The 27,486-nt window shown below is 42.4% G+C and overlaps 1 protein-coding gene across 4 annotated transcripts in view; it reads left to right on the forward strand.

Annotated features, from left to right (window-relative positions):
* The window catches only part of LOC135514645 (diacylglycerol kinase delta-like), a 125,179-nt gene that overhangs the window by 37,894 nt on the left and 59,799 nt on the right, over positions 1–27,486 (forward strand). For all 4 annotated transcript variants that reach the window (XM_064938108.1, XM_064938109.1, XM_064938110.1 and 1 more), the window contains 8 exons: positions 5,776–5,908; positions 6,255–6,361; positions 9,276–9,401; positions 9,664–9,766; positions 10,427–10,589; positions 10,700–10,808; positions 13,114–13,253; positions 13,807–13,891. In XM_064938108.1, the coding sequence (XP_064794180.1) occupies positions 5,776–5,908; positions 6,255–6,361; positions 9,276–9,401; positions 9,664–9,766; positions 10,427–10,589; positions 10,700–10,808; positions 13,114–13,253; positions 13,807–13,891 (966 nt within the window). The remainder of the gene's footprint in view (positions 1–5,775; positions 5,909–6,254; positions 6,362–9,275; positions 9,402–9,663; positions 9,767–10,426; positions 10,590–10,699; positions 10,809–13,113; positions 13,254–13,806; positions 13,892–27,486) is intronic.

A 27,486-nucleotide genomic window follows, 5' to 3' on the forward strand; every position in this document is an offset into this window, starting at 1 on the left:
AAATGATCTCACTCCAGTACATTTAATAGAAAGTTGGCAAAAATAGTTAGATCTTGCTACCATGGAAAGGAAAATAGCTGTCTATTTGTGGAAAAATCACCCTGATTAACTCTTTAGTCACATCACAGTTGAACTGTTTGCTTATGGTTTTTCCTACACCTAGTGAACTATTTAAATTATATGAGAATGGCAAGCCAGACAAAATTAAAAGGGCCTATTGTCTCAAGAATGGCCTTTTTCCCTTTATTCAGATTACATCTGCTCACTTTCAGTTATATGACTACTTTTTAAACAAGCCAAAGAAAGTTAGTTGCAATTTCAGTTTAATCCACCAGAAAAGACAAATAATACAACAAATATTGTGGTTAAATTCAAATATACTAATTGATCAAAAAAGCTTTATCAATTGGAACCTTTATCAAGTGAAAGGGGGAAAAAGTAAGGAACTTGTCTGTTGGCCCAGCATTAAAGACCAAAATTGGTCAATGAAAATTGTGATAAATAAAAATATATACCAGTTTCATTTAAGGACCAAAAAATTGACAGCTGTGCCATTATAATTTGCAAAATAGTTGGGAGGAGATTTTTGATGTACCAATTCCATGGTTTATGAATTGACACACAATTTCCCATTCCTCCTAAAAGCCCTATTCTGCTCACTTAAATTAATAGTGATCCTGGTCATTGTTATAGCATAATCAAAGTGAGGACAATCAGTAGTACTCCTCACCCCGCCCCAAACTCCACCCTTAAAACCTGTTGTGACTCGGGGGAAGTATTTTTATTTTTGAAAAAAAAAACATTCCCATAGTAAATGGGATATTTTGTCAGGACAAGATGCTAGAATATGCATATAATTGACAGCTTAGGATAGAAAACACTCTAACGTTTCCAAAACTGTAAAGATATTGTCTGTGAGTATAACAGAAAGCGCTGCATTCCAATGAGTCCCTATTGAGCTGTGAATGGGCTATCAACCAGATTACACTTTCTATGTATTCCCCAAGGTGTCTACAGCATTGTGATGTAGTTTTACGCATTTATGTTGAAGAATAGCCGTAGGCGGCTACGTTGCGCAAGTGGTCACCTGATGCCCCCAGAGAGATTCTCGCGTAAAATACAGAGGTAGCCATTACTCCAATCGGTCCTACTGAAAAATGAATTGTCCCGATGGATATATTATCGAATAGATATTTGAAAAACACCTTGATGATTGATTATAAACAACATTTGCCATGTTTCTTTTTTTTACCTTTATTTTACTAGGCAAGTCAGTTAAGAACAAATTCTTATTTTCAAAGACGGCCTAGGAACAGTGGGTTAACTGCCTGTTCAGAACACCAGATTTGTACCTTTCAAGCTCGGGATTCGAACTTGCAACCTTTCGGTTACTAGTCCAACACTCAACCCCATCTGCAATTTCCGGGTGATTTCTCAGCCAGACGTGAAGAACAAACGGAGCTATTTCACCTACAAAAATAATATTTTTGGAAAAAAGGAACATTTGCTATCTAACTGGGAGTCTCGTGAGTGAAAACATCCGAAGCTCATCAATGGTAAACGATTTAACTTGATTGCTTTTCTGATTTCCGTGACCAAGTTACCTGCTGCTAGCTGGACAAAATGCTATGCTAGGCTATCGATAAACTTACACAAATGCTTGTGATTTTCATGAATAGGAATATTTTCTAGGAATATTTATGTCCGTTGCGTTATGCTAATCAGTGTCAGGCGATGATTACGCTCCCGCATGCAGGATGGGGAGTTAGTAGAAGAAAATGTAGCACAGTTATCATTGAAAAACAAGCTGTTTATCTAAAAAAAAATAATTACATTGCGTCCAAAGAGAACAGATTAAATGGACATAGTTTTCATCAAGCCAGCTTTTTTCTATGGTGCTACCCGTTCCAGGGTTAGGAGTGTAACCACCAGAGGACTAGAAAATGAGATTGTGAACTCTGCAAATAACGTTTCCACTCTGAGAATGAGAATGGTAAATTACTGTAATTAATACATTCAGTCAATGCATTGGACTACAAAAGGTACTAAACGATATCATAACCGCCATCGATAAAAGACAGTACTGTGCAGCCGTCTTCATCAACCTTGCCAAGGCTTTCGACTCTGCCAATCACCATATTCTTATCGGCAGACTCAGTAGCCTCGGTTTTTCTGATGACTGCCTTGCCTGGTTCACCAACTACTTTGCAGACAGAGTTCAGTGTGTCAAATCAGAGGGCATGCTGTCCGGTCCTCTGGCAGTCTCTATGGGGGTGCCACAGGGTTCAATTCTCGGGCCGACTCTTTTCTCTGTATATATCAATGATGTTGCTCTTGCTGCGGGCGATTCCCTGATCCACCTCTACGCAGACGACACCATTCTATATACTTCCGGCCCGTCCTTGGACACTGTGCTATCTAACCTCCAAACGAGCTTCAATGCCATACAACACTCCTTCCGTGGCCTCCAACTGCTCTTAAACGCTAGTAAAACCAAATACATGCGTTTCAACCGTTCGCTGCCTGCACCCGCACGCCTGACTAGCATCACCACCCTGGATGGTTCCGACCTTGAATATGTGGACATCTATAAGTACCTAGGTGTCTGGCTAGACTGTAAACTCTCCTTCCAGACTCATATCAAACATCTCCAATCGAAAATCAAATCTAGAGTCGGCTTTCTATTCCGCAACAAAGCCTCCTTCACTCACGCCGCCAAACTTACCCTAGTAAAACTGACTATTCTACCGATCCTCGACTTCGGCGATGTCATCTACAAAATTGCTTCCAACACTCTACTCAGCAAACTGGATGCAGTTTATCACAGTGCCATCCGTTTTGTCACCAGAGCACCTTATACCACCCACCACTGCGACCTGTATGCTCTAGTCGGCTGGCCCTCGCTACATATTCGTCGTCAGACTTTTATCTCCCTTACCAACTTCAAACATCTGCTATCTGAGCAGCTAACCCGATCGCTGCAGCTGTACATAGTCTATCGGTAAATAGCCCACCCATTTTTACCTACCTCATCCCCATACTGTTTTTATTTATTTACTTTTCTGCTCTTTTGCACACCAATATCTCTACCTGTACATGACCATCTGATCATTTATCACTCCAGTGTTAATCTGCAAAACTGTAATTATTCGCCTACCTCCTCATGCCTTTTGCACACAATATATACAGACTCCCTTTTTTTCTACTGTGTTATTGACTTGTTAATTGTTTACTCCATGTGTAACTCTGTGTTGTCTGTTTACACTGCTATGCTTTATCTTGGCCAGGTCGCAGTTGCAAATGAGAACTTGTTCTCAACTAGCCTACCTGGTTAAATAAAGGTGAAAAAAAGTGACCATCCACCCATGATAGGCTATTTGCAGGACACTAGACTCTTGCCAAGGAGGGTAGGAAGGAGGGTAAGGGGAGCATTGTATTTAAAGACATTGCACAGTAGCCTAAAAAACATATGTATTTTGAAATAGTAAAAAAAAAAAACGGATTCAATAACATATTTCTACCACGGTAGATGCTGTGTTTTTGGTTGATGGCCAATATTAAAAATGGACAAATGCGTTCTCTCCGTCGCCCACACGCACTTTAAACATTTGGATAATAAAGCATTTAAAGGCTGACATTGGTTGATTTTAATACTTTCTGATAGACAAAATTTTAACTCCACCCATAACTTTTGAACATTCCCAGAAGGCAGATTATTATAACCTACCGCAGGCCTAAAACCTATGGGTTTAATGTTCTGAATTAATGATTAAATTGAAGATAGGTGCCGCCTCTTAATGAGGGCTGATCTCTGAGAGCTGATCTGTTATCCAACGATTATTATTATTATTTACCCTGCATTATAATTATATAAAAGCTCCTTAGATATTATCTGTAAGCTTTTACATTTCTAAATCAAGTTTTGCCATAATAAAAAATGCCCCTTAAATATTAATTTTGAATCCTCCAATCCTCCAATTTAATTAGATCTACAGTGCCTTTCCATAAGTCCACTCAAGTTTCTTCAACTGTCTTCCGACTGTGATTAGAGCGATGTTGTTGTGCCGTGATGCCAGCAGATTCCAGATTGCCTTTGCTGATTGTTCATCATCTTCAATCATCAGTGAGTCGATGGCTTGAATAGTCTCGCTAGAAATTTAATTTAGTGTAAAAATGTAAAAAATGTACATACAGTAAAGACCAGCAGTCATTTTATTTCAGCATTATTTTTAGCATTATTAGGCCTACTTTACTGTATTGTAGCCTACATTACCTGTTCATTTTCCTGGGCTTTGGAGTTCGGCGTAACACAGGGGAATAGCACTGTCCATGACCATAATCCCCAAGTCTAACAGTATTTTACTGACATGTTTAATTATTCAAGGATCCTTTATTTTCTCTGTGCTGGAGTTCTTTTAAGAATACAAAAGAATCCATCCAGCCTTGATAGGCTATCAGCAGGACAATAGACTCTTACCGAGTCCACCAAACGCATTGTTTTCTAACCAAATCTGGATGGATCCATAACGAATTACTATGGGAGTAAATATCACTGAATGACAGAAGTATTGCAATAAAGTAGGCTAATGAAGGAAACAAAATGTTGCTTACTGGAGCACCCAAAGTCATCCAATTGTTATAATATGATTTGAAGCAATAGCCTACTCGCATGTGGTCAACTATTTCAGCACCGTTTCGCGCTGCTCTGAGACAAGCATGAGGACTGGTCTTGATAAATCAATGAGATTGTTGTTTTCACTGAATCTCCATTTGGGTATTGGTTAGCCTAAAATTAGGGTGTGGAAATGTTATGATTATTTTGCTCTTCACTCGCAGTCACTTAGTAGCCTACTCCCGATCGGTCACGTTGTACAGCTCCATATTTTCCTAACTGAAACCCTGAGGGTTTCATTTTTCTTGGAATAATATTAAATCAAATTAATTAAGCTACATTTCTTAAAATCAAACCCATATACTATGTCTTTACAAAAAATTGTTTTAAATTTTCTAGTACAGCCAATATTGAAATGTTATTTATTTTAATTTTATCAGGCAAGTCAATTAAGAACAAATTCTTATTTTCAATGACGGCCTAGGAACAGTGGGTTAACTGCCTGTTCACGGGCAGAACAACATATTTGTACCTTGTCAGCTCTGGGGTTTGAACTTGCAACCTTCCGGTTACTTGTCCAACGCTCTAACCACTAGGCCACCCTGCTGCCCCGAACAGTCAAATGCTTCTCAAAGATTCCCTCTGGTGGCCAAACTAGCACTTACTAGCATTAGAATTCTGTGGCAGCCCGCAATCTGTGCTGCAGTACGATGCAACTTTTAAAAGTTTCGCCGTATACATTTTTTAGCAAGGCAATAATGATATCTACGCTATTGTCTGCACTGGGTTTCTTAACCCTGATCCTGTTGGACTGACAGGGGTGCACTTTTTTTGTTACAGCCCAACACTAACACACCTGATTTCAACTTCTTAAGCCTTTGATAAGTTGAAACAAGTGTAGCCTATTAGTGGTGGGTAAGAAGATGGACATAAATCCTATCCTCTGTGGGAGGATATCCCAAATGGGACCCTATTAGGATATCCCAAATGGGAACCTATTTCCTATAAACTGCACTTCTTTTGACCAGGGCCCATAGGACTCTGTATAGGGTGCTATTTGGGATGCAACATAGGATGAAGAAATCCTGAAATGAGTAGTGGTTATTAACGGAGACGATTTAGGGCTTATTTCCCCTCTCTGGTCTCCTCTGTTCCCATCCCAGTCCACCCAGTATAGCATGGATCACTTCTCTGGGATGCATAACTGGTACGCCTGCTCCCACGCCCGCCCCACCTACTGCAACGTGTGCCGCGAGGCCCTGTCCGGAGTCACCTCGCACGGACTGTCCTGTGAAGGTACGTACCTCTCTGTACACATACACACTGCCCTGGCTATATGCCAGCTAAAGGTCTTCACGGATCCACCTGTACCTGAATATCTGAGACCCAATCCGACCCGAGCGGGTCTGGATCTACAGGTCTGATCTGATATGATTGTCATGGATCTTGGGTATGTGTAATGTTAATTGACTTGTCTGGAAGATTGGAACGCGAATGGAGACACTATGCACGAGACAGAGACGGTGCACACGAAAGAGAGACTGGTGGAATACTGCGTCACAGTGTGTGAATGTGCATCTGTGTGTCTATCTCTTTGGCTGTGTATGTGTTTGTCAATCTGATGCGTTTCTCCTTCTCACAGTGTGTAAGTTCAAGGCCCACAAACGTTGTGCTGTCCGAGCGACCAACAACTGCAAGTGGACTACTCTGGCATCCATTGGGAAGGACATCATCGAAGATGAGGATGGGGTGAGTGAGTAAGGGGTCAGTTTAGCATTTTCCCCACTAATGGTTGAGGTTAGGATTGGGGAAAGGGAAGCTGAACCTAGATCTGTACCTAGGGGAAACTTCACCCCGGAGCTGTGTGAGGGCTCCTCAAAAATAAGGCTAGAGATGTCCCCTGTACCCCAGCTAGAGAGAAGTGCAGTGTTGCCGGTTTATTAAACATCATTGTACGTTATGCAAAGTATACATCAAATATGTCGAACAGTATAAATAAAAAAAAGCATGCAACATTAAAAAACTAAAAACAATCCATAATATCCTACATGCACAGTGTATCAAGAAATGGCATATACGTATAGGCTATATAGACTCACTTCAATCAACGATTTGTTGAATATATTGATTATAAGGCCTTGCCTTATAATCAATATATTCAACAAATCGTTGATTACAAGTAGTAGCCTATAGTGCCATTGCCCACTATTTCTACTGTTAAAGACGTCTGAAATTATACCTACAACAGGGACTATCAGTTTGTTCTCAAAGCTAATCCTCATTCACTACTAGGTAAACACTCACTGCCCTCACTCTTTCACTCACTCACACTGCGGTGACATGTCATTGGGTGCAGAACATCATCCTGTGGGAACAAAGAACTAAAATCACAGGTGTAGTGTGTACAAGGCAGGACAGGGCTTGGTTTTGTACTGTGCAGTAATATTTGAGAGTTAAGAGGATGCTGTTCAGACAAACACACCAGAAAGGAACTATTTGTTTATATGACTAAATATCTAAAGTCAGTTTTCTAATGTTTTTATCATATAAAGTATACAACTGCTGGAATAATATGGCACTGTGTTAGTTATGTGAAGAAACATTTACACTGAACATGCATCCCTGTTAGTGAGCATTTCTTTGCCAAGATCGAACATCCACCTGACAGGGGTGGCCTATCAAGAAACTGATTAAACATCATGATCATTACACAGGTGCACCTTGTGTTGGAGACTATAAAAGGCCACTCTAAAAGTTGTAGTTTTGTCACACAAAACAATCCTACAGATGTCTCAAATTTTGAGGGAGAATGCAATTGGCATGCTAACTGCAGAAATATCCACCAGAGCTGTTGCCAAATAATTTAATGTAATTTTTTCTAACATAAGCTGCCTGAATCACAGGTTCAACAGTACAGGGCAGATGGCAGACAGCGTGTATGGCGTCGTGTGGGCGAGCGGTTTGCTGATGTTACTGTTGTGAACAGAGTGCCCCATCGTGGCGGTGGGGTTATGGTATGGGCAGGCATAAGCTACAGACAACAAACACAATTGCATTTTATGGATGGCAATTTGAATGTACAGAGATACCATGATGATATCCTGAGGCCCATTATCGTGCCATTCATCCACCGCCATCACGTCATGGTTCAGCATGATAATGCACTGCCCTGTGTCGCAAGGATCTGTTCACATTTCCTGGAAGCTGAAAATGTCCCAGTTCTTCTATGGCCTGCATACTCATCAGACATGTCACCCATTGAGCATTTTAAGGATGCTCTGGATCAATGTATACGACAGTGTGTTCCAGTTCCAATATCCAGCAACTTTGCACAGCCATTGATCAAATCAAATCAAATGAAATGTATTTATATAGCCCTTCGTACATCAGCTGATATCTCAAAGTGCTGTACAGAAACCCAGCCTGAAACCCCAAACAGCAAGCAATGCAGGTGTAGAAGCACAGTGGCTAGGAAAAACTCCCTAGAAAGGCCAAAACCTAGGAAGAAACCTAGAGAGGAACCAGGCTATGTGGGGTGGCCAGTACTCTTCTGGCTGTGCCGGGTGGAGATTATAACAGAACATGGCCAAGATGTTCAAATGTTCATAAATGACCAGCATGGTCGAATAATAATAAGGCAGAACAGTTGAAACTGGAGCAGCAGCACGGTCAGGTGGACTGGGGACACCAAGGAGTCATCATGTCAGGTAGTCCTGGGGCATGGTCCTAGGGCTCAGGTAGTTGAAACTGATGAGGAGTGGGACAACATTCCACAGGCCATAATCAACAGCCTGATCAACTCTATGAGAAGGGAGATGTTGCGCTGCATGAGGCAAATGGTGGTCACACCAGATACTGACTGGTTTTCCGATCCACGACCCTACATTTCTTTTTAAAGGTATCTGTGACCAACAGATGCATATCTGTATTCCCAGTTAATGTGAAATTCATAGATTAGGGCCTAATGAATTTATTTCAATTTACTGATTTTGTCACGTTCGTCATAATGAGGGGACCAAGGCGCAGCGTGATTGGAATACATTTTTATTTAACGAAGAACACTTAAACAAACTAACAAAAAGACAGTGACGCTATAAACAACTAGTGCTGACCTGCAACTAACCATAGATAATAACCCACCAAACCAAAATGGAAATGGCAACCTAAATAGGATCCCCAATCAGAGACAACGATAAACAGCTGTCTCTGATTGGGAACCAATTCAGGCCACCATAGACCTACATACACCTAGACATACCAATACCCTATAGATATATAAAAAGCCCTAGACAAGACAAAACACACATACCACCCTCGTCACACCCTGACCTAACAAAAATAATAAAGAAAACAAAGATAACTAAGGTCAGGGCGTGACGATTTACTTATATGAACTGTAACTCAGTAAAATGTTTGAAATTGTTGTTTATACCAAAGTTCAGTGTATATTCCCTTTGGTGCAAATTGTTGTCTTATGGGCAAACGTTGGTTGCGCTCTCTCTCTCTCTCTCTCCCCCCCTCTCTCTCAATACTAAAGGCTTTATTGGCATGAGAAGTGTAACCACATAGTGTTGCCAAAGCAAACATATATAAACATATTAAGTCAATGATGACAGAAATAAATACTTACTGAATAATAACAGTGACTTCTCCCTCACTGCAGATCTCTATGCCTCACCAGTGGCTGGAGGGCAACCTGCCAGTTAGTGCTAAGTGTACAGTGTGTGACAAGACGTGTGGCAGTGTGCTCCGACTGCAGGATTGGCGCTGCCTCTGGTGCAAGGCCATGGTGAGTCTGCATGCGTGTCCATGCGTGCATATTTGGGTGGTGCTTCTTTGGGTTAAGTGCAAATCAGGTAAGTGCAAACTTCATTACTACTATGACACAATACACTAGTAATGCACTTTTGTTTCTGCATGCACTGACTTATGACGTATTCACAACAGTCACAAGGCCATTGTACTCAGGTTGTTGACTGTACATACTTGCCGTAATGCTCTGTGTAGTGTGACCTAAAATAAAGTGTGTGTGTGTGTGTGTCGATGTCCAGGTGCACACTCTGTGTAAGGAGCAGCTGTCCACTAAGTGTCCCTTGGGGCAGTGTAAGGTTTCGGTCATCCCCCCCACAGCCCTCAACAGCATCGACTCCGACGGTGAGTTCTGCTCCTCACTTCATCTCCGGGGCCAAGTTTCCCCTAGGTACAGATCTAGGATCAGCTTTCCCTCTCCCAATGCTAACCTTAACCGTTATTGGGGAAACTGACCCAAGATCAGGGGCAACTTCACTTACACCTGTCTTTGTGGGTGAACAGGACATTTTGGGATGTCAGCGTGATAGGCCTGGGTAGTGTTCATTAGGCCTAGGTTTCCAAAAATTCCCAGGTTTTCCAGAAATCCCGGTTGGAAGACTCCAGGAATCAGAAGGGAATAAGCACGGTTTTAATAAGCACGGTTTTTGCTTAACCTGGACATTTTCTAAAGTTAACATAACAAAACGATAAAAAATATGCTCTTTCTTATTAGATATTAGGGGCTGGTTTCCTAGACACAGATTAAGCCTAGTCCTGAACTAAAAAGCATGCTCAATGGAGATTCTCCATTAATCTGTGTCTGGGAAACCGACCCTAGAAGTTCAGGTGTGTGCCAGAGTCTGGTATAGAGGTTAAAGCTCCTGACTCCGGACCTTGTTTATCCTCCTGAATATGGGGGTTTGGGGCTGTTCCTGTTTGTGGCCATCTATGTGCCAGTCATTGGTCCTCATCTGCCTGTCATTGGTTCTCATTGTTCATCATCTGCCTGTCATTGGTCCTCAGGGTTCTGGAAGGCCACCTGCCCGCCTTCCTGCACCAGCCCTCTCCTGGTGTTCGTCAACAGTAAGAGTGGAGACAACCAGGGCATCAAGTTCCTGCGCCGCTTTAAACAGCTGCTCAACCCTGCCCAAGTCTTTGACCTCATGAACGGTGGGCCGCACCTTGGGTGAGTCTGCCCTGTGAGTCTGCCCATGCTTCTGACATGGCTGTGTGTGTTTCCGACAGCACTGTGTTTATTGCTGCTTGTCTTAGGGGGCTCCCTTCTGTGTCTCCTAGTTTACGACTCTTCCAGAAGTTCGACACGTTCCGGATCCTGGTTTGTGGGGGTGACGGCAGCGTGGGCTGGGTCCTCTCTGAGATCGACACTCTGACGCTCCACAAACAAGCAAGTTCATCCCGCCCCGTCTCCATCTGCAATGAGCTGAAAATAAGCTTCCATCAGTTGGGCTACACCAACTGACTCTTGGGCTCTTTCTCAATTTGTGTTTCCTCTATTTCTCATGTTCTTGGACATCAGACTTTCTTATCTAATGGGTTTTGTGAAGGAGGCAAGGAGAAGAATCAGGAAAACATGAATTGAGAAAGAGCTTTTGCTACTTTCCCATCATCCCTCAGCAATCAATGAGCCTAGCAGGCTACTCTGCCAGTCAGCCACTCTCATGTTTCCCTTGCCCCTCTTTTAACAATCTAGTAACAAAGCTTCCATTTTATAACATTCCCTCCCTCTATTAGATAGATAGATAGATAGATAGAGAAACAGACAGACCACCACTGCCCTCTGCTGGTCGTGAGGTACACACAGTCCTGGCTTTCCGGGCTCTGTGTTCACATATACTAGTTATTTTCGGTTGCTTGAACACTTTTCTTGAAACAGGGTTCACATTTGCAAAACAGTTACCACATCCCACTAAACTGAAGTGCGTTTGCCAAAACAACATATTTCCCTTTCGAAATACACTTAACACCATCAACTTAAAATACTTATCACAAAATAACTCTTATCAAAACAGTATAATTTGTTGTTTAATGAGAAGAGGACTTTGCAACATCCTAGAGCATATAATACACGTGACTGAACAATCTGAATCCATCAAAACAGTATAATGAATAAGGAGGTAATTTCACCATTCAATTGGTAATGCCTCAACAAATACTACACTGAACAAAATTAAACGCAACATGTAATCTGTTGGTCCCAGGTTTCAAGAGCTGAAATAAAAAATCCCAGAAATGTTCTATACTCACAAAAAGCTTATTTCGCTAAAATGTTGCACAAAAATGTGTTTACATCCATGTTAGTGAGCATTTCTCCTTAGCCAAAGATAATCCATCCACCTGACAGGTCAAGAAGCTGATTAAACAGCATGATCATTACACAGGTGGATTGACTGCTTTTCTAATATGAACTGTAACTCAGTAAAATCAATGAAATTGTTCCATGTTTATATTTTTGTTCAGTATATTAATTGGGTTTTGTTTGGAGCGCACCTGTCAATGTTGAGTAAGGACGTGGACCTGATTGTGCATAGAGGTAGTCCTAGGCTACCTGGCCTGCAATTAAATGGAGGCTTATAAATGTGCCCATCTGGTAATATTTTTGATTGACTTAACTCACCACCACTAATGAGCTGTTTTTTTTTACCTTTATTTAACTAGGCAAGTCAGTTAAGAACAAATTCTTATTTTCAATGACGGCCTAGGAACAGTGGGTTAACTGCCTGTTCAGAGGCAGAACGACAGAGAAGTGTTTTTTTTAACCTTTATTTAACTAGGCAAGTCAGTTAAGAACAAATTCTTATTTTCAATGACGGCCTAGGAACAGTGGGTTAACTGCCTGTTCAGAGGCAGAACGACAGATTTGTACCTTGTCAGCTCGGGGGTTTGAACTTGCAACCTTCCGGTTACTAGTCCAACGCTCTAACCACTAGGCTACTCTGCCGCCCCTGTGTAGCTTCTTAATTTTTTCTTCACCTCAAACAGCAAGTAAACAAAGTCTGTTTCTACGTCCATTGAGAATGACAATACTTCCTCAGTAGTCTATTTGAAAAATGTTTCCAGCTCTCTCCGTTTTGATAACCACTCGGTATAAAAGTGAAAACAAATGTCATCCTCTGATCCGGTGGAAACTTCATAAAATATGCCTAACCCTTGCGTAAATAAATAATGCCACAGATGTCTCAAGTTTTAAGGAGATGAGAAATTGGCATGCTGACTGCACAGAGCTGTTTCCAGATAATTGAATGTTAATTTCTCTAACATAAGCTGCCTCCAACGTCATTTTAGAGAATTTGGCAGTACGTCCAACCGGCCTCACAACTGCAGACCACGTGTAACCACACCAGCTCAGGACCTCCACATCCGACTTCTTTACCTGCAGGATCGTCTGAGGGGGGTTGCTGAGGAGTATTTATGTCTGTAATAAAGCCCTTTTGTGGAAAATAGTGAATTCTGAGTGGGCCTTGGAGAGGCCCACCCACGAATGCACCCCTGCCCAACAATGTGAAAACTTTAGATTAGGGCCTGATTTGTTTTATATGAACTGTAACTCAGTAAAATCTTTGAAGTAGTTGCGTTTATATTTGATATGTGAGCTATATTCGTGTTTTCTGAATTAGGATTAAATGGGGGAGAACGGGGTTAAATGTAACGGGGGTCAGTTGTAACTGGATAAATAACTTGTTGTGTTGCAGTGCCAGCTGGGTGTTCTACCCCTGGGGACAGGAAATGACCTCGCCCGCGTCCTGGGCTGGGGCTCGGCCTGTGACGATGACGCACAGCTGCCTCAAATACTGGAGAAGCTTGAGAGGGCCAGCACCAAGATGCTTGACAGGTAGGAGAGGGAGGTAGGATGGGAGGAATGTAGAGGGGGGAGAAGCTGTAGAGAGCCAGCACCAAGATGCTCGACATGTAGGTGAGGGAGGGAGGAGGGAAAGAGAGAGAGACTTAGGGAGAGAGGAAGAGAGAGGGAGGAGAACGGGGTGAGCGTAATATTCACCAAGATGCTTGACAGGTGTGAGAGGGAGGAAGAGCATGTAACTAACTGTTAAAAAGGTACCATTAAAGGAACCATTTGCAGAAATCGCTCCACCATTTTCTGGTTGTTAAAATTCTAACAGTTGGCCTAATTTCAGTTTGTGACGAAACAAGCATTGATTGTGTAGAGAGTCATTTTACCATCTAAACCGCTGTGAAATATCAATGAGAATGAGAATGGCAGATTTATAACTCAGATTTCTATGTAAATTTGGTCAGGTTGCCCAAATATTTACATATTGTAGCTTTTAAGCCAGTTCTCATTAGTCCAGGAGTTTCTTCTGGTCAGGTCAGAAAGAAAGAAAAAAAAGCAGGCCCTATATTATCCATTGTTTTTATTTTTCGTCTAGGTGGAGTATTATGGTGTATGAGACAAAGTTCCCACGGCAACATTCCAGCTCTACGGTGACAGAGGATTGCAGCGATGACTCTGAGGTACCTGGCAATGACATAAATTCCTGTTCTACACATTGTGATAGTTTTAGCTGAATTCGAGTACAATTGCAGTTACATTCCATTTATGGATGGAGTCATCAGACACTTGTCTTCAGATATACAGTATGTAGGCTACTGAGCTTGTCTGACGCTTTAAGCGCACTGAAGACAAACAACTGACTCAAGAGGGAGTCAGAGATCAAGATAGCATAAACAGAAGAAAAATAACTTTTCCCAAACAATCTCGTCCTGCTGAACTTCGCAGATTCTGACACTATGCTCCCGAAGTTGCTGGTAATAAGCTACACCAGTGGTCAGCAACCATTTCCATTTGGAGTGCCAATTAAATTAACTGTTCCACGAAAATGTGCATATGAAAATCATAACTGGCATGCACCGATCTGCATGCCAGTTATGATTTTCATATGCACATTTTTGTGGAACAGTTTAATTTATTTCATAATAAAGTCTTCGTATCTCAAAATTGTCATGTGGTTGATAAAAATTATATCTAAATGGAAATTATACAAATCTAAAAAATTACTTCTATTGCCAACTATGTAAAAATAGCCTACATAAAGCCAACAAATAAAAACATTGCATTCTGCAGGTAGAAAATATCAGAATAAAAATAAATCACACTTCCTCAAGGAATTTGAAACATTGTATCTACTTGGTCTAGCCCGAAGCTTGCTAAAAAACTTGCAACATTGTATAAAATATCAGTTTCCCACACAGCTGTAGGCTATTTATTTGTGCAAGGGAGAAGAAGTAATCAGATAGGTGTATTTTATGATGTTTCTGCCGAATCAAAGCATGATATTTGTTTTCCCTTTCACACCGAGTGGTTATCCAAAGGGAAAGAGTTGGAAAGATTTAGGCTACATTGATGAACTATTGTTATTCTCAATGTATGTATAAACAGACTTGTTTACTTTAAGAAGCTCCACAGCTCATTGGTGATGGTGAGTTAAGACAATCAGAAATACTATCAGCTCCCAAAATTTGTGTGCATGCCACTTCTATGCGTAATCAGGTTTGCGTCCTTACTTAACTTTGACAGGAGTGCTCCAAACAAAACAATATTAATATATGGAACAAAAATATAAACGCAACATGCAATACTTTCATTGATTCTACTGAGTTACTGTTCATATGAGGAAATCAGTCAATTAAAAAAAAAAAATCACATGGCCCTAATTTATGGATTTCACATGCTCTGGCCGATGAGTAGGGTTGATCCGAGCGTTCTGACCTCACAACGGCAGTCAAGCATCCTAACTGGCTAACTTTGGCTAACTTGCTAGCTACTTCCAGGCATAAATGAGAGAACACCCCACTCATTTTACTCACCTTAGCAGAGCTGGTTAGGCTGTTTTCATGTTATCCAGAGTGTTGGTGACTGTAACTGTGCTGCTGGAAACAAGTGTGCTGCTGGAAACAAGCTCTTGTGTGAAATAGTGACACACGACATACGCCTAGTTTCCTGAAACGGGTCACAAATTATAGTAACCAAACAAACATTGTAGATTAGAAATATTGCAAATTAACGGTAAATGTACTACTGGTGATACTGGTGTGCCATCCCCGTGGCCGCCGCAATGTCACCTTGGAGAACGATGTCTGGTCACATGGTATGTTGAATGCTGAACGAGAGACCTTGGTTTATTGTTTTTGTAAAGTTTGATTTATAAAATGTTTGAGTTTGGATCCCGCAACTCGGTTAGTTTCAGTTGCTGTGACCGGTACTATCTGTCCCGGGATCCTGCCAGACCAAAAAGCTGCTTTTGTGGTCACCGCTGTGAGAGGATTTTAAGAAGGACACATCTTTCTGCTTTTCAGATTTTTCAATTTGTGTGAGTTCTTTTTGTTCACTTAATTGAGAATTCCATGTAAAGAGAGAGATACGGAAGCCCAGGTAGCCCAGCCAGCTAGCCTAGAGGTCCCTATTAAACATTTTCAACATTTTCAACATTGCAGGAGCTGTGTTTATTTTTGCTTTTTTTTCCCGGGATGATGTGGACCGCCCGGACTTTCAATGTAGCAACTGTTTTCTTGCAGAGGACTACAGGGGCAAAGTGGCTACTCTTAGCAATCAAGTAGCGAACCTACACAAGCTACTGGGGAATTCACGCCCGCATACTTTCACTTTCTCTTCTACCCCAGTAGCTGGACGCCGCTCTTATGTGGTGGACTTTTCGCCGCCACGTCGGCTCTCCACAGCCAACTGGCCAGTACTCTGTAGGGATCACTCCTCGAAGCGGTCTCCCCCTTTCCTGGAGAACGGAGGTAATAGAATGCTCCTGAATGACTTGGGGGATGTTCCTGTTCTTGACCCTACCAACCAGCCATGGAGATATGTCACTAGAGTCATGGAAGTTGAAGACAGCATCCTCTGGTAAAGGGGCCTCCTTGGAGATGTTAAGCCATAACCAGACACAGACAAGAAACGGTTTTGCCTCCTTGGATTCAGAGGTTCCGGCGCCTTGTTCTCTAGGGACTTCTGATTCAAAATTGGATCAGGAGGTACCTGCGCCTTCGTCCTCTGTTCTGTCTCACTAGCCGGTGGCTTCTACCTCTGGTTCAGATCCTCAGAGCTCTCCCCTCATCAGACAATGAGGCTGCCTGAGACTCCAGCCCATTCGTCATCCATGATGAATACTACAGCTGGCTTCCCCCACCGGCCTTCGGTCCTCGAGGGGTTTCGCAAACCCCTCGGACCTCCTCAGCCATTTGCACCAGCTGTCGTCATCAACAGCTCTATTGTAAGAGACATCTTATTTCCTGGAGCAAAAACCCTGTGCTATCCTGGAGCACGAGTACAGGACATTACAAGGCTGCTTCCGAACATTCTGCTACAGATGCTGGGAGCTGATGCTGTCGTACCTCATGTAGGCTAGGTGGGCTAGCTCGGGAACTTCTGAAAATGTATTTTAAAGAACTGATTCTAGCACTAAAGGATTCTGAAAAGTGGACAATCATTTCTGGTCCGGTACCATCGTTGGGCTGCAGGTGTGAAATATTCAGCAGGCTATTGGCAGTACACAACTGGCTAAAAGATTACTGTAGCTCTGTTGGAATCACTTTTATAGATAACTTCAAAACCTTCTGGAAAGAGAAGATGCTCCAGTGAAATGACAGAGTCCATCCAAATCATCTTGCCTCCTGGAGTCTGTCCACGCTTTTCAAGGCTGTGTTGAGACAATGACTTATCAATGACCCAAGACCAGCTCATTTAATCCCTACCATTGTGTCGATGAGTTGTCGTACATTATCCCAGGGGCGTTGGCAGACAAATTAAGTTACTTACATTGTATGTCCCCCTAACTGATTTGAATGTCTCTGATCCTACAGCTATTGTATGCAGTAATCATGTGCCTATGAACCAAAGTTATACAGTTAGCACTGAGGCGGTGTGCCCTTGTAGGAAGTCCACTGAGTGCAGCTCAGCTCCAATATAAATGACATGAGCAAGTCTGTTTTTAATGCTTTACTGGGAAGCTCATCAGAAGTAATCAGGCATCCCAGAAAGTACTAGAAATAGCCCATATCAACATATGTAGCCTTTGAAGTTAATAACTTGCTAGTAACAGATTACATTAATATTCTGTTTCTGAAACTCACTTAGCTAATATCTTTGATGATACAGTGGTAGCAATACATGGTTATAACATCTACAGAAAATACAGAAATACCAATGGGGGCGGTGTTGTGGTCTATATTCAAAACCACATTCCTGTAAAGCTTAGAGAGGATATTTTGTTAAATATTGTTGAAGTAACAGCTACAGCTACAGCTTCATCTGCCTCACCTAAAGCCCATTCTAGACCACCAATTGCCAACAATCAGTATCTGGATAATATGTGTGAAATGCTTGATAATGTATGTGATATCAACAGAGGTATATTTTCTGGGTGATTTCATTATTGACTGGCTTACGTCAAGCTGCCCCCTCAAGAAAAAGCTTCAAACAGTAATCAGTGCCTGTGACCTGGTTCAGGCTGTGAGTCAACCAACTAGGGTAGTTACAAACAGGACAGGAATGAAATCATCAACATGTATTGATCATCTTTACTAATGCTGCAGACATTTTATTTAAAGCAGTATCCAAATCCATAGGATGTAGTGATCACAATATAGTAGCCATATCTAGGAAAACATGAAGTTCCAAAGGCTGGGCCTAATATAAGAGGTCATATAATACGTTTTGTAGTGATTCTTATGTTTTTGCTGGTCTGTGGTGTTTAATAAGAAGCACATTTATGAAATAGCTTATTCCAGTTACTAATAAGCAGGTACCCATTTAAGAAAATGACTGTAAAAACTGTTGAATCCCCTTGTATTGATGAGGAATTTAAAAATGGTATGGTTGAGATGGCAAAAGCTATGACAAATAAGTCTGACGGCACAAATTGAGAAATCATGTGACTAAACTAAATAAAAAGAAGAAGAAACTATACTATGAAATAAAAAATAATAATACAAAGAATGATAGTAAAAAGTTTTGGAGCACCTTTAAAAAAAAATTGGGCAAAAAGACAAACTCGGCTCATCATTCAATGAATCAGATGGCTCATTCACCCCAAAACCCACTGATATTACCAACTACTTTAATGATTTTTGCATTGACAAGATGAGTAAACTTGAGGCATGACATGCCATCAACAAACGCTTACACTACACATCCAAGTATATATGACCAAATTATGGAGGACAAGCATTGTTCTTTTTAATTCTGTAGTGAGTGTGTAAGAGGTGAAAAAATGAATTGTTGTCTATCAACAATGACATGCCACCGGGGTTTGACAACTTGGATGGAATTTTACTGAGGATAATAGCGGACGATATTGTCAATATAAGCCTACTAGATGGGGCGGCAGGTAGCCGGTTAGAGTTTTGGGCCAGAAACCGAAAGGTTGCTAGATCGAATCCCCGTGCTGACAAGGTAAAAATATGTTGTTCTGCCCCTGAACAAGGCAGTTAACCTACTGTTCCTAGGCTGTCATTGTAAATAAGAACACTTAACAAATAGCTGCAGTTAGTTTCAGAATGGATGGCAAGGAATAAGTTAGTCCTAAATATTTCTAAAACTAAAAGCATTGTATTTGGAACAATTAATTAATTCACTAAACCCTTAACCTCAACTAAATATTTTAATGAATAATGGATTGTAAACTGACATGGTCAAAACATATTGATATTGAACAGTGGCTAAGATGGGGAGAAGTCTGTCCATAATAAAGCGCTGCTCTGCCTTCTTAACAACGCTATCAACAAGGCAGGTCCTACAGGCCCTAGTTTTGTCACACTTGGACTACTATTCAGTTGTGTGGTCAGGTGCCACGAAGAGTGAGGAAAATTACAATTGGCTCAGAATAGGGCAGAACGGCTAGCCCTTAAAAGTACAAGGGATCTAACATTAATGATATGCATGTCATTCTCTCATGGCTCAAAGTGGAGGAGAGATTGACTTCGTCACTACTACTTTTTGTAAGAAGTGTTGACAAGCTGAATGCACCGAGCTATCTGTTAAAACTACTAGCACATAGCTCAGACACCCACTCTCTTCACAGTCCCCAAGTACAGAACAGACTATGGGAGGTGCACAAAACTACATAGAGCCATGACTACACAGAACTCTATTCCACATCAGGTAACTGATGCAAGCAGTAGAATCAGATCTAAACACATTAAAATATATCTTATGGAACAGCGGGGACTGTGAAGAGACACACAAATTTACAGACACACAAATATGCACACAAGTGCTAGCACACGCACTCTACACACATACAATGTAATATTATTGTATGGTGGTATTATACGTTTGGTATTGTATATATGCAGTGGTGTAATAATGTTGGCAGCAGCTAATGGGGATCCCTAATAAATACAAATACAAATGGATTAGTCCACTAAGACAGGCATCAATTAAGATGTGCTATAAAACTGGCCAACAGCGTATTAACCCAAACAATCCACCAGTCGACTAAATGAGGTCAGCCCTAGTACTTACAGTGCATTCGGAAAGTTTTCAGACTACTTGACTTTTTCCTAATTTTGTTACATTACAGCCGTGTTCTAAAATTGATTAAATGAAAAATGTTCCTCGTCAATCTTCACACAATACCCCATAATGATAAAGCGAAAACAACAGGTTTTTAGATTTTTTTTCTAAATTCATTAAAAAAATTAATTAAAAATACAAAACAGAACTCTAATCCAATTTTATTTGTCACATGTGCCGAATACAACAGGTGTAGACCTTACAGTGAAATGCTTACTTACAAGCCCTTAACCCTTAACCAACAATAAAAATAAAAGAGCAACAATAAAATAATAACGAGGCAATATACAGGGTGTACAGGTACAGAGTCAATGTACAGGGGTACAGGCTAATCGAGATAAATGTAGGTACGGGTAAAGTAACTGTAAGGGTTTTCGTAGTATGAAGGATCAGAGGACCAAAATGCAGCGTGGTAAGTGTTCATGTTTTTTAATGAATAACGAACACTGAACAAAACAATAAACGTGAAGTAAATCAAACTGAAACAGTCCCGTGTGACACAGACACTAACACGTAAAATAAACACCCACAACTCAAAAGTGAAACCAGGCTACCTAAGTATGATTCTCAATCAGGGACAACGATTGACAGCTGCCTCTGATTGAGAATCATACTAGGCCGAACACAGAAATCGCAAATTATAGAAAAAAGAACATAGACAACCCACCCAACTCACGCCCTGACCATACTAAAACAAAGACATAACAAAGGAATTAAGGTCAGAACCTGACAGTCCCCCCACCGCCCTAAGGTGCGGACTCTGGCCGCAAAACCTAAACCTATAGGGGAGGATCTGGGTGGGTGTCTGTCCGCGGTGGCGGCCCTGGCGCGGGACATGGACCCCACTCCCCCATAGTCTTTGTCCGCCTCCTCAACCGCCACCGTGGCCTCTTAAAAATGGCGACCCTCGCCGCCGACCTCGGACTGGGGACCCAAGCCACGGGTCCCGAATGGACGGGAGATTCCGGCAGCGCCGGACAGGTGGGAGACTCCGGCAGCGCCGGACAGGCGGGAGACTCCGGCAGCGCTGGGCAGGAGGGAGGCTCTGGCAGCGCTGGACAGGCGGGAGCACCTGTAGGGAGGAGACAGAGAGACAGCCTGGTGCGTGTGGCTGCCACAGAGCCCACCAGGCGGTGGAGACCTACAGGAGGCTCTGGTTGCACAACCATGGCACCACTCCTCCAGGCTGGATGCCCACTTTAGCCCGGACCCTCCCGAGTGCAGGCACAGGTTGAATCGGGCTTTGGGTAAGCACTGGAGCTCTGGTGCATACCACTCGCACCTCTCCCTTCGGCTCGGTACACGTCCTGGTTTTCCGTCTGGCCCTGCGGCCTTGAGAATGTTGACCTGTTTAGAGGTCTTACACACATCGGCTACGGCGAGCGTGATCATACAGTCATCCGGATCAGCTGGTGCTCTCATGCATGCTTCAGTGTTGCTTGCCTCGAAGTGCGCATAAAGTCATTTAGCTCATCTGGTAGGCTTGTGCAACTGGGCAGCTTGTGGCTGTGCTTCCCTTTGTAGACTGTGATACTTTGTCCTGCCACATACGACGAGCTTCGGAGCCAGTGTAGTAGTATTCAATCTTTGTCCTGTATTTACGCTTTGCCTGTTTGATGGTTCGTCTCAGGGCAAAGCGGGATTTCTGATAAGCATCCAGGTTAGAGTCCCGCTTCTGGAAAGCGGCAGCTCTACTCTTTAGCTCTTTGCGGATGTTGCCTGTAGTGCATAGCTCCGGTTTGGGGTATGTACGTACAGTTACTGTGGAGACAACGTCATCTATGCACATATTGATGAAGCCGTTGACTGATGTGGTGTACTCCTCAATGCCATCGGATGAGTCCCGGAACATATTCCAGTCTGTGCTAGCAAAACAGTCCTGTAACTTAGCATCTGTGTCATCTGACCACTTCCATATTGATTGATTCCCTGGTACTTCTCGCTTTAGTTTTTGCTTGTAAGCACGAATCAGGAGGATGTAATTATGGTCAGATTTGTCAATGAGGGCGAGGGAGAGCTTTGTACGTGTCTCTGTGTGTGGTGTAAAGGTGGTCTAGAGTTTATTTCCCCCTCTTGTTGCACATGTAACATGCAGATTTAAGTTTACCTGCATTAAAGTCCCTGGCCACTAGGAGTGCTTCCTCTGCATGAGCATTTTCTTGTTTGCTAATGGCTTTATACAGCTCGTTGAGTGCGGTCTTAGTGCCAGAATCAGTTTGTCGTGCATTATAGACAGCTACGAAGCTATAAATGAAAACTCTCTTGTTAAATAGTGTGGTCTACAGCTTATAATGAGATACTTATTGATGAATAGACACAGACCGCCACCCCATGTCTTTACCGGAGGCAGATGTTCAGCCTTTCCAATGCACGGAAAGACCAGCCAACTATATATTATCCATGTCGTCACTCATCCACGACTCGTGAAACATAAGATATTGCAGTTTTTAATGTCCCATTGGTAGGATAATCTTGAAGGGATCTCATCCAGTTTATTCTCCAATGATTGCATGTTGGCCAATAGGACGGATGGTAGAGACGGGTTACCCACTCGCCGACGAATTCTAACAAGGCACCCGGACCTACGTCCCCTGTATCGCCATCTTCTCTTCATGCGAATGACAGAGATTTTGGCCTGGTCGGGTATCTGGAGTAAATCCTTCGTGTTCGACTTCTTAAAAAAATATATTTCTCCAGTTCGAGGTGAGTAATCGCTGTTCTAATATCCAGAGGCTCTTTTCTGTCATAAGAGAGTGGCAGAAACATTATGTGCAAAATAAATGACAAACAATGCGAAAAACCACACAGAATTCCACAATTGGTTAGGAGCACGTAAAACGGCAGCCATGTCCTCCGGCGCCATTCTTTCTTATTTACATAAGAAGTATTCAGACCCTTTGCTATGAGTCTCAAAATTGAGGTGCATCCTGTTTTCATTGATCATCCTTGAGATGTTTCTACAACTTGATTGGAATCCACTTATCCACTTATGGTAAATTCAATTGATTGTACATGATTTGGAAAGGCACACACCTGTCTATACTGTTCCACAGTTGACAATGCATGTCAGAGCAAAAACCAAGGCATGAGATCGAAGGAACTGTCCGTTGAGCTCTGAGACAGGACTGGTTAGAGGCATCGATCTGGGGAGGGTACCAAAAATGTCTGCAGCATTGAAGGTTCCCAAGAACACTGGCCTCCATCATTCTTATATGGAAGAATTTTGGAACCACCAAGACTTTTCCTAGAGCTGGCTGCCTGGCCAAACTGAGCAATCGGGGGAGATATTCCTTGGTCAGGGAGGTGACTAAGAACACAGAGCTCCAGAGCTCCTCTGTGGAGATGGGAGAACCTTCCAGAAGGACAACAATCTCTGCAGCACTCTACCAATCAGGCCTTTATGGTAGAGTGGCCAGACGGAAGCCACTCCTCAGTAAAAGGCACATGACAGCCCACTTGGAGTTTGCCAAAAGGCACCCAAAGGACTCTCAGACCATGAGAAACAAGATTCTCTGGTCTGATGAAACCACGATTTAACATTTTGGCACCATCCCTACGGTGAAGCATGATTATGGCAGTATCATGACTGTCTTGTGAGGATAACAATGGGTCAGATCAGCTTGACAGTGTCTGACAATAACCAGACCCTCTCCCACCTGCAAAGGGGGGTGGAGGGCATTGTACCGGTTTGACAGCTCACACCCGGTCATAAATTTAAGCAGGAGAGAACTCTCTCTCTACCCTTTTGTATCAACCAAGGAAATGCCTTCATCTAGAGAGATTTTTGCCCGCCCAAAACTCTTAACGCCCAAAAGTAGATAATGGAACAATAATTCTAACATGGGGAAATGGGGCAGTGGGGAGATGTAGAAAACTAATGTCATATTGTTTTTTATGTTGTGATGTTATTAAAAACTATATGGACCAAATACTGTAACTTGGAAATGATACCCCCTTTATCTGTCAAGTTTTCATCCAATATGTCCGGCATAGTCTATGATAAATGAAGGTATATGTGCTAAGATAAATCAAATCAAATTTTATTGGTCACGTACACATGGTTAGCAGATGTTATTGCGATTGCAGTGAAATGTTTGTGCTTCTAGTTCTGACAGGACAGCAATATCTAACATGTAGTCTAACAATTCCACAACAGCTACCGAATACACACAAATCTAAGTAAGGAATGGAATAAGAGTATATACATATAAATCTGTTGTTAGTGCCAGTAAAGGCCGCTTTACCACTCTTGGGTAGTGGAATTACTGTGGCTTCCCTCCAGGCCTGAGGACAAAGACTATCCTCTAGGCTCAGATAAAACATTTGACAGACAGGAGTGGCTATAGAGTCAGCTACCATCCTTAGTAGCTTTCCATCTAAGTTGTCAATGCCAGGTTTGTCATTATTGATTGTTAACAATAATTTTTCCACTTCTCCCACACAAACTTTACACAATTCAAACTTGCACTGCTTTTCTTTCATTATTTGTTTTTTTTATACATTAATATAATGGCTCACTGTTTGTTGTGGTCATTTCCTGCCTAAGTTTGTCCACTTTGACAATGAAATAATCATTAAAATAATTGGCAACATCAAATGGTTTTGTGATGAATAAGCCATCTGATTCGATGAAAGATGGAGTTGAATTTGTCTTCCTGCCCATAATTTAATTCAAAGTACTCCAAAGTTTTTTTCCATCCTTTATTTCATTGATCTTGGCTTCATAATAAAGTTTATTCTTCTATTTGTTGAGTTTAGTCACATAATTTCTCAATTTGCAGTAAGTAAGCCAGTCAGATCTACAGTCTGTCTGTCTGTCTGTCTGTCTGTCTGTCTGTCTGTCTGTCTGTCTGTCTGTCTGTCTGTCTGTCTGTCTGATCTTCCCCCATATGCATTTTTGTCTCTTCTATAAATGTTATATTCTTGTATTGCTACTGATGTATCATCAAATGGATTATCTAAGTGAGTCTCAGAAATGGCTAATATATGAATCTTATCTGATGTTAACAAGTTATTGATTTCATAAACCTTATTTCTCAGGCTACATATATTAATATGGGTTATTTTCAGCCCTTTCCTGGGTAGCTTATTAGAGATAGACATAATATTGAAAAGGGCAGACAAAGCAAGAGAAAAAAATATACATTCAGCAGTCCATTAATCAATTGGTGTGTGTGCTGCGGGTATGAGGCTACGAACCCATAGGCTTGACTCTCTCATCCCTTCCAGGCTTCTGGGTGGGAGTGTGAACAATGAGCCTGTTGTAGCAGATGTACGCAATGTCCCCACGTGCTCTGGCAGCTTTCATGGCTGGGATCAGTTCTTTCCTCTTCTCGCGCAAAGAATAGCTACCTTGTCTATGAACCTTAGGAACTTGACCTGGGCCTATCACCTGGACCGGTGGTGGGTTTTCCAGTCCTGTGGGTGTGCGCTCCACCTCAATCTTCCTGTGGTTCCCTCACTTTGTCCTCAGACTCCATCCATGTCTTGGGCATATTCTGCAAGAGATAATCAAATTTCTCTGTCATTGTTATCATGGAAACACATACAGAACTGATGTCCTCTCTCAATGGTTTATAGATTGCTGTCATCATGCCGTTCTCCTATTTCAACTCGTCGAGCTGACCCTGGGAGAATTGCAAACTATTCTTCAGGTCCTGAACCTCTCTGGTCAGGTTGTCAATTCTTTTATTAGTAGAATCCACAAGTATTTGGACAAAACACTTGAAACTTTTTTCTTGTTGTTGTAACAACTGCTTATAGGTTTCTTTTTGTTAATTTAAAAGATCCTCAACGTGTGATAGACACCACTGGCACTGTCCTCAACGGTACTCCCGCCGGCTTGGTCTTTGTCATGGTAGCAAGCAATGTATGTTAGGCTGTTACACCTCGCAGTTCCAGACAGGGCAGGTGACAGGGAAAATTGAAAACAACAAACAGCAAGGATCTAGACAGCCACAAACTCGGGACAATCCGCGGGTCCCAGCCACAATGGCTAACTGCGTCGTGGGCTGCATTCAAGAACACCTCGCTAGCTTGATGTCCAGCTAGCTGTAAAGATGCAAGCAGTCCCAGCAACTGATGCCAACTGCCTCACGGGATCCAACATAAGAAGCTAGGTAGCTACCAAAAACTTTCCAATATACTTTTAAACAATAAACTTTCCAAACAAACAAAACTGAGCTCTTCCTTGTTCTGTGTACAACAGGAAGTGACAATGAACAAAGTGTAATAAATCCCCAAATGTTTGCAGAAGTGAACACCCAAACGCAGTTGCCGTACAAAGCGGTGATACAGCCCGACAGGATGCTTTCAATTGTGCACCTGTAAAAGTTTGTGAGGGTTTTAGGTGACAAGCCATATTTCTTCAGCCTCCTTTCCACCTTCTCCACTGCTCTCCCATCGATATGTATAAGGGTGTGCTCCCTCTGCTCTTTCCTGAAGTCTACAATAAGCTCCTTTGTTTTGTTGACGTTGAGTAAGAGATTATTTAACTGGCACCACTCTCCCAGGGCCCTCACCTCTTCCCTGTTGGCTGTCTCGTCATTGTTGGTAATCAGGCCTACTAATGTTGTGTCATCGGAAAACTTGATTGAGTTGGAGGTGTGCGTGGCCATGCTGTCATGGGTGAACAGGGAGTACAGGAGGGGGGTGAACACTCACCCTTGTGAGGTGTGTTGTTTCCTACCTTCACCGTCTGGGTGTGGCACGTCTGGAAGTCCAGGAACCGATTGCACAAGGCAGGGTTCAGACCCAGGACCCTGAGCTTAATGATGAGCTTGGAGGGTACTATTGTGTTGAATGCTGAGCTCAATTCAATTAACAGCATTCTTACATAGGTATTCCTCTTCTCCACGTGGAATAGGATAGAGTGCAGTACAATGGCAATTGCATCGTCTGTGGATCTATTGGGACGGTAAGCAAATTGAAGTGGGTCTAGGGTGTCAGGTAAGGTATAGGTGATATGATCCTTAACTAGCCTCTCAAAGCACTTCATGATGACAGAAGTGAGTGCTACGGGGTGATTGTCATTTAGTTCAGTTACCTATGCTTTCTTGAGTACAGGAACAATGTACAATGTAAACAATCTTGAAGCAAGTGGAGACAGCAGACTGGGATAGGGACAGAGTTAATATATGTCTGTAAACACTCCAGCCAGCTGGTCTGCTCATGCTCTGAAGGCCGTCTGGGCCGGCAGCTCTGAAGGCCGTCTGGGCCGGCAGCCTTGCGAGGGTTAACACTCTTAAATGTCTTACGTCGGCCACAGAGAAGGAGAGCCCCCAGTCCTTGGTAGCGTGCTGCATTGGTGGCACTGTGTTATCCTCAAAGCGGGTGAAGTTGGACTTTAAGACTTCGGTGTCCGCGACGTGGCTGGTTTACCATTTGTAGTCCGTGATTGTCTGTCGACCCGGCCACGTACATCTCGTGTTTGAGGCGTTGAATTGTGACTCCACTTTGTCTCTACTGACGTTATGCCTGTTTGATTGCCTTACGGAGGGAATAACTACACTGTTTGTATTTGGCAATA

This window comes from Oncorhynchus masou, chromosome 26, assembly GCF_036934945.1.
Source record: "Oncorhynchus masou masou isolate Uvic2021 chromosome 26, UVic_Omas_1.1, whole genome shotgun sequence".
Taxonomy (NCBI): Eukaryota; Metazoa; Chordata; class Actinopteri; order Salmoniformes; family Salmonidae; genus Oncorhynchus; species Oncorhynchus masou.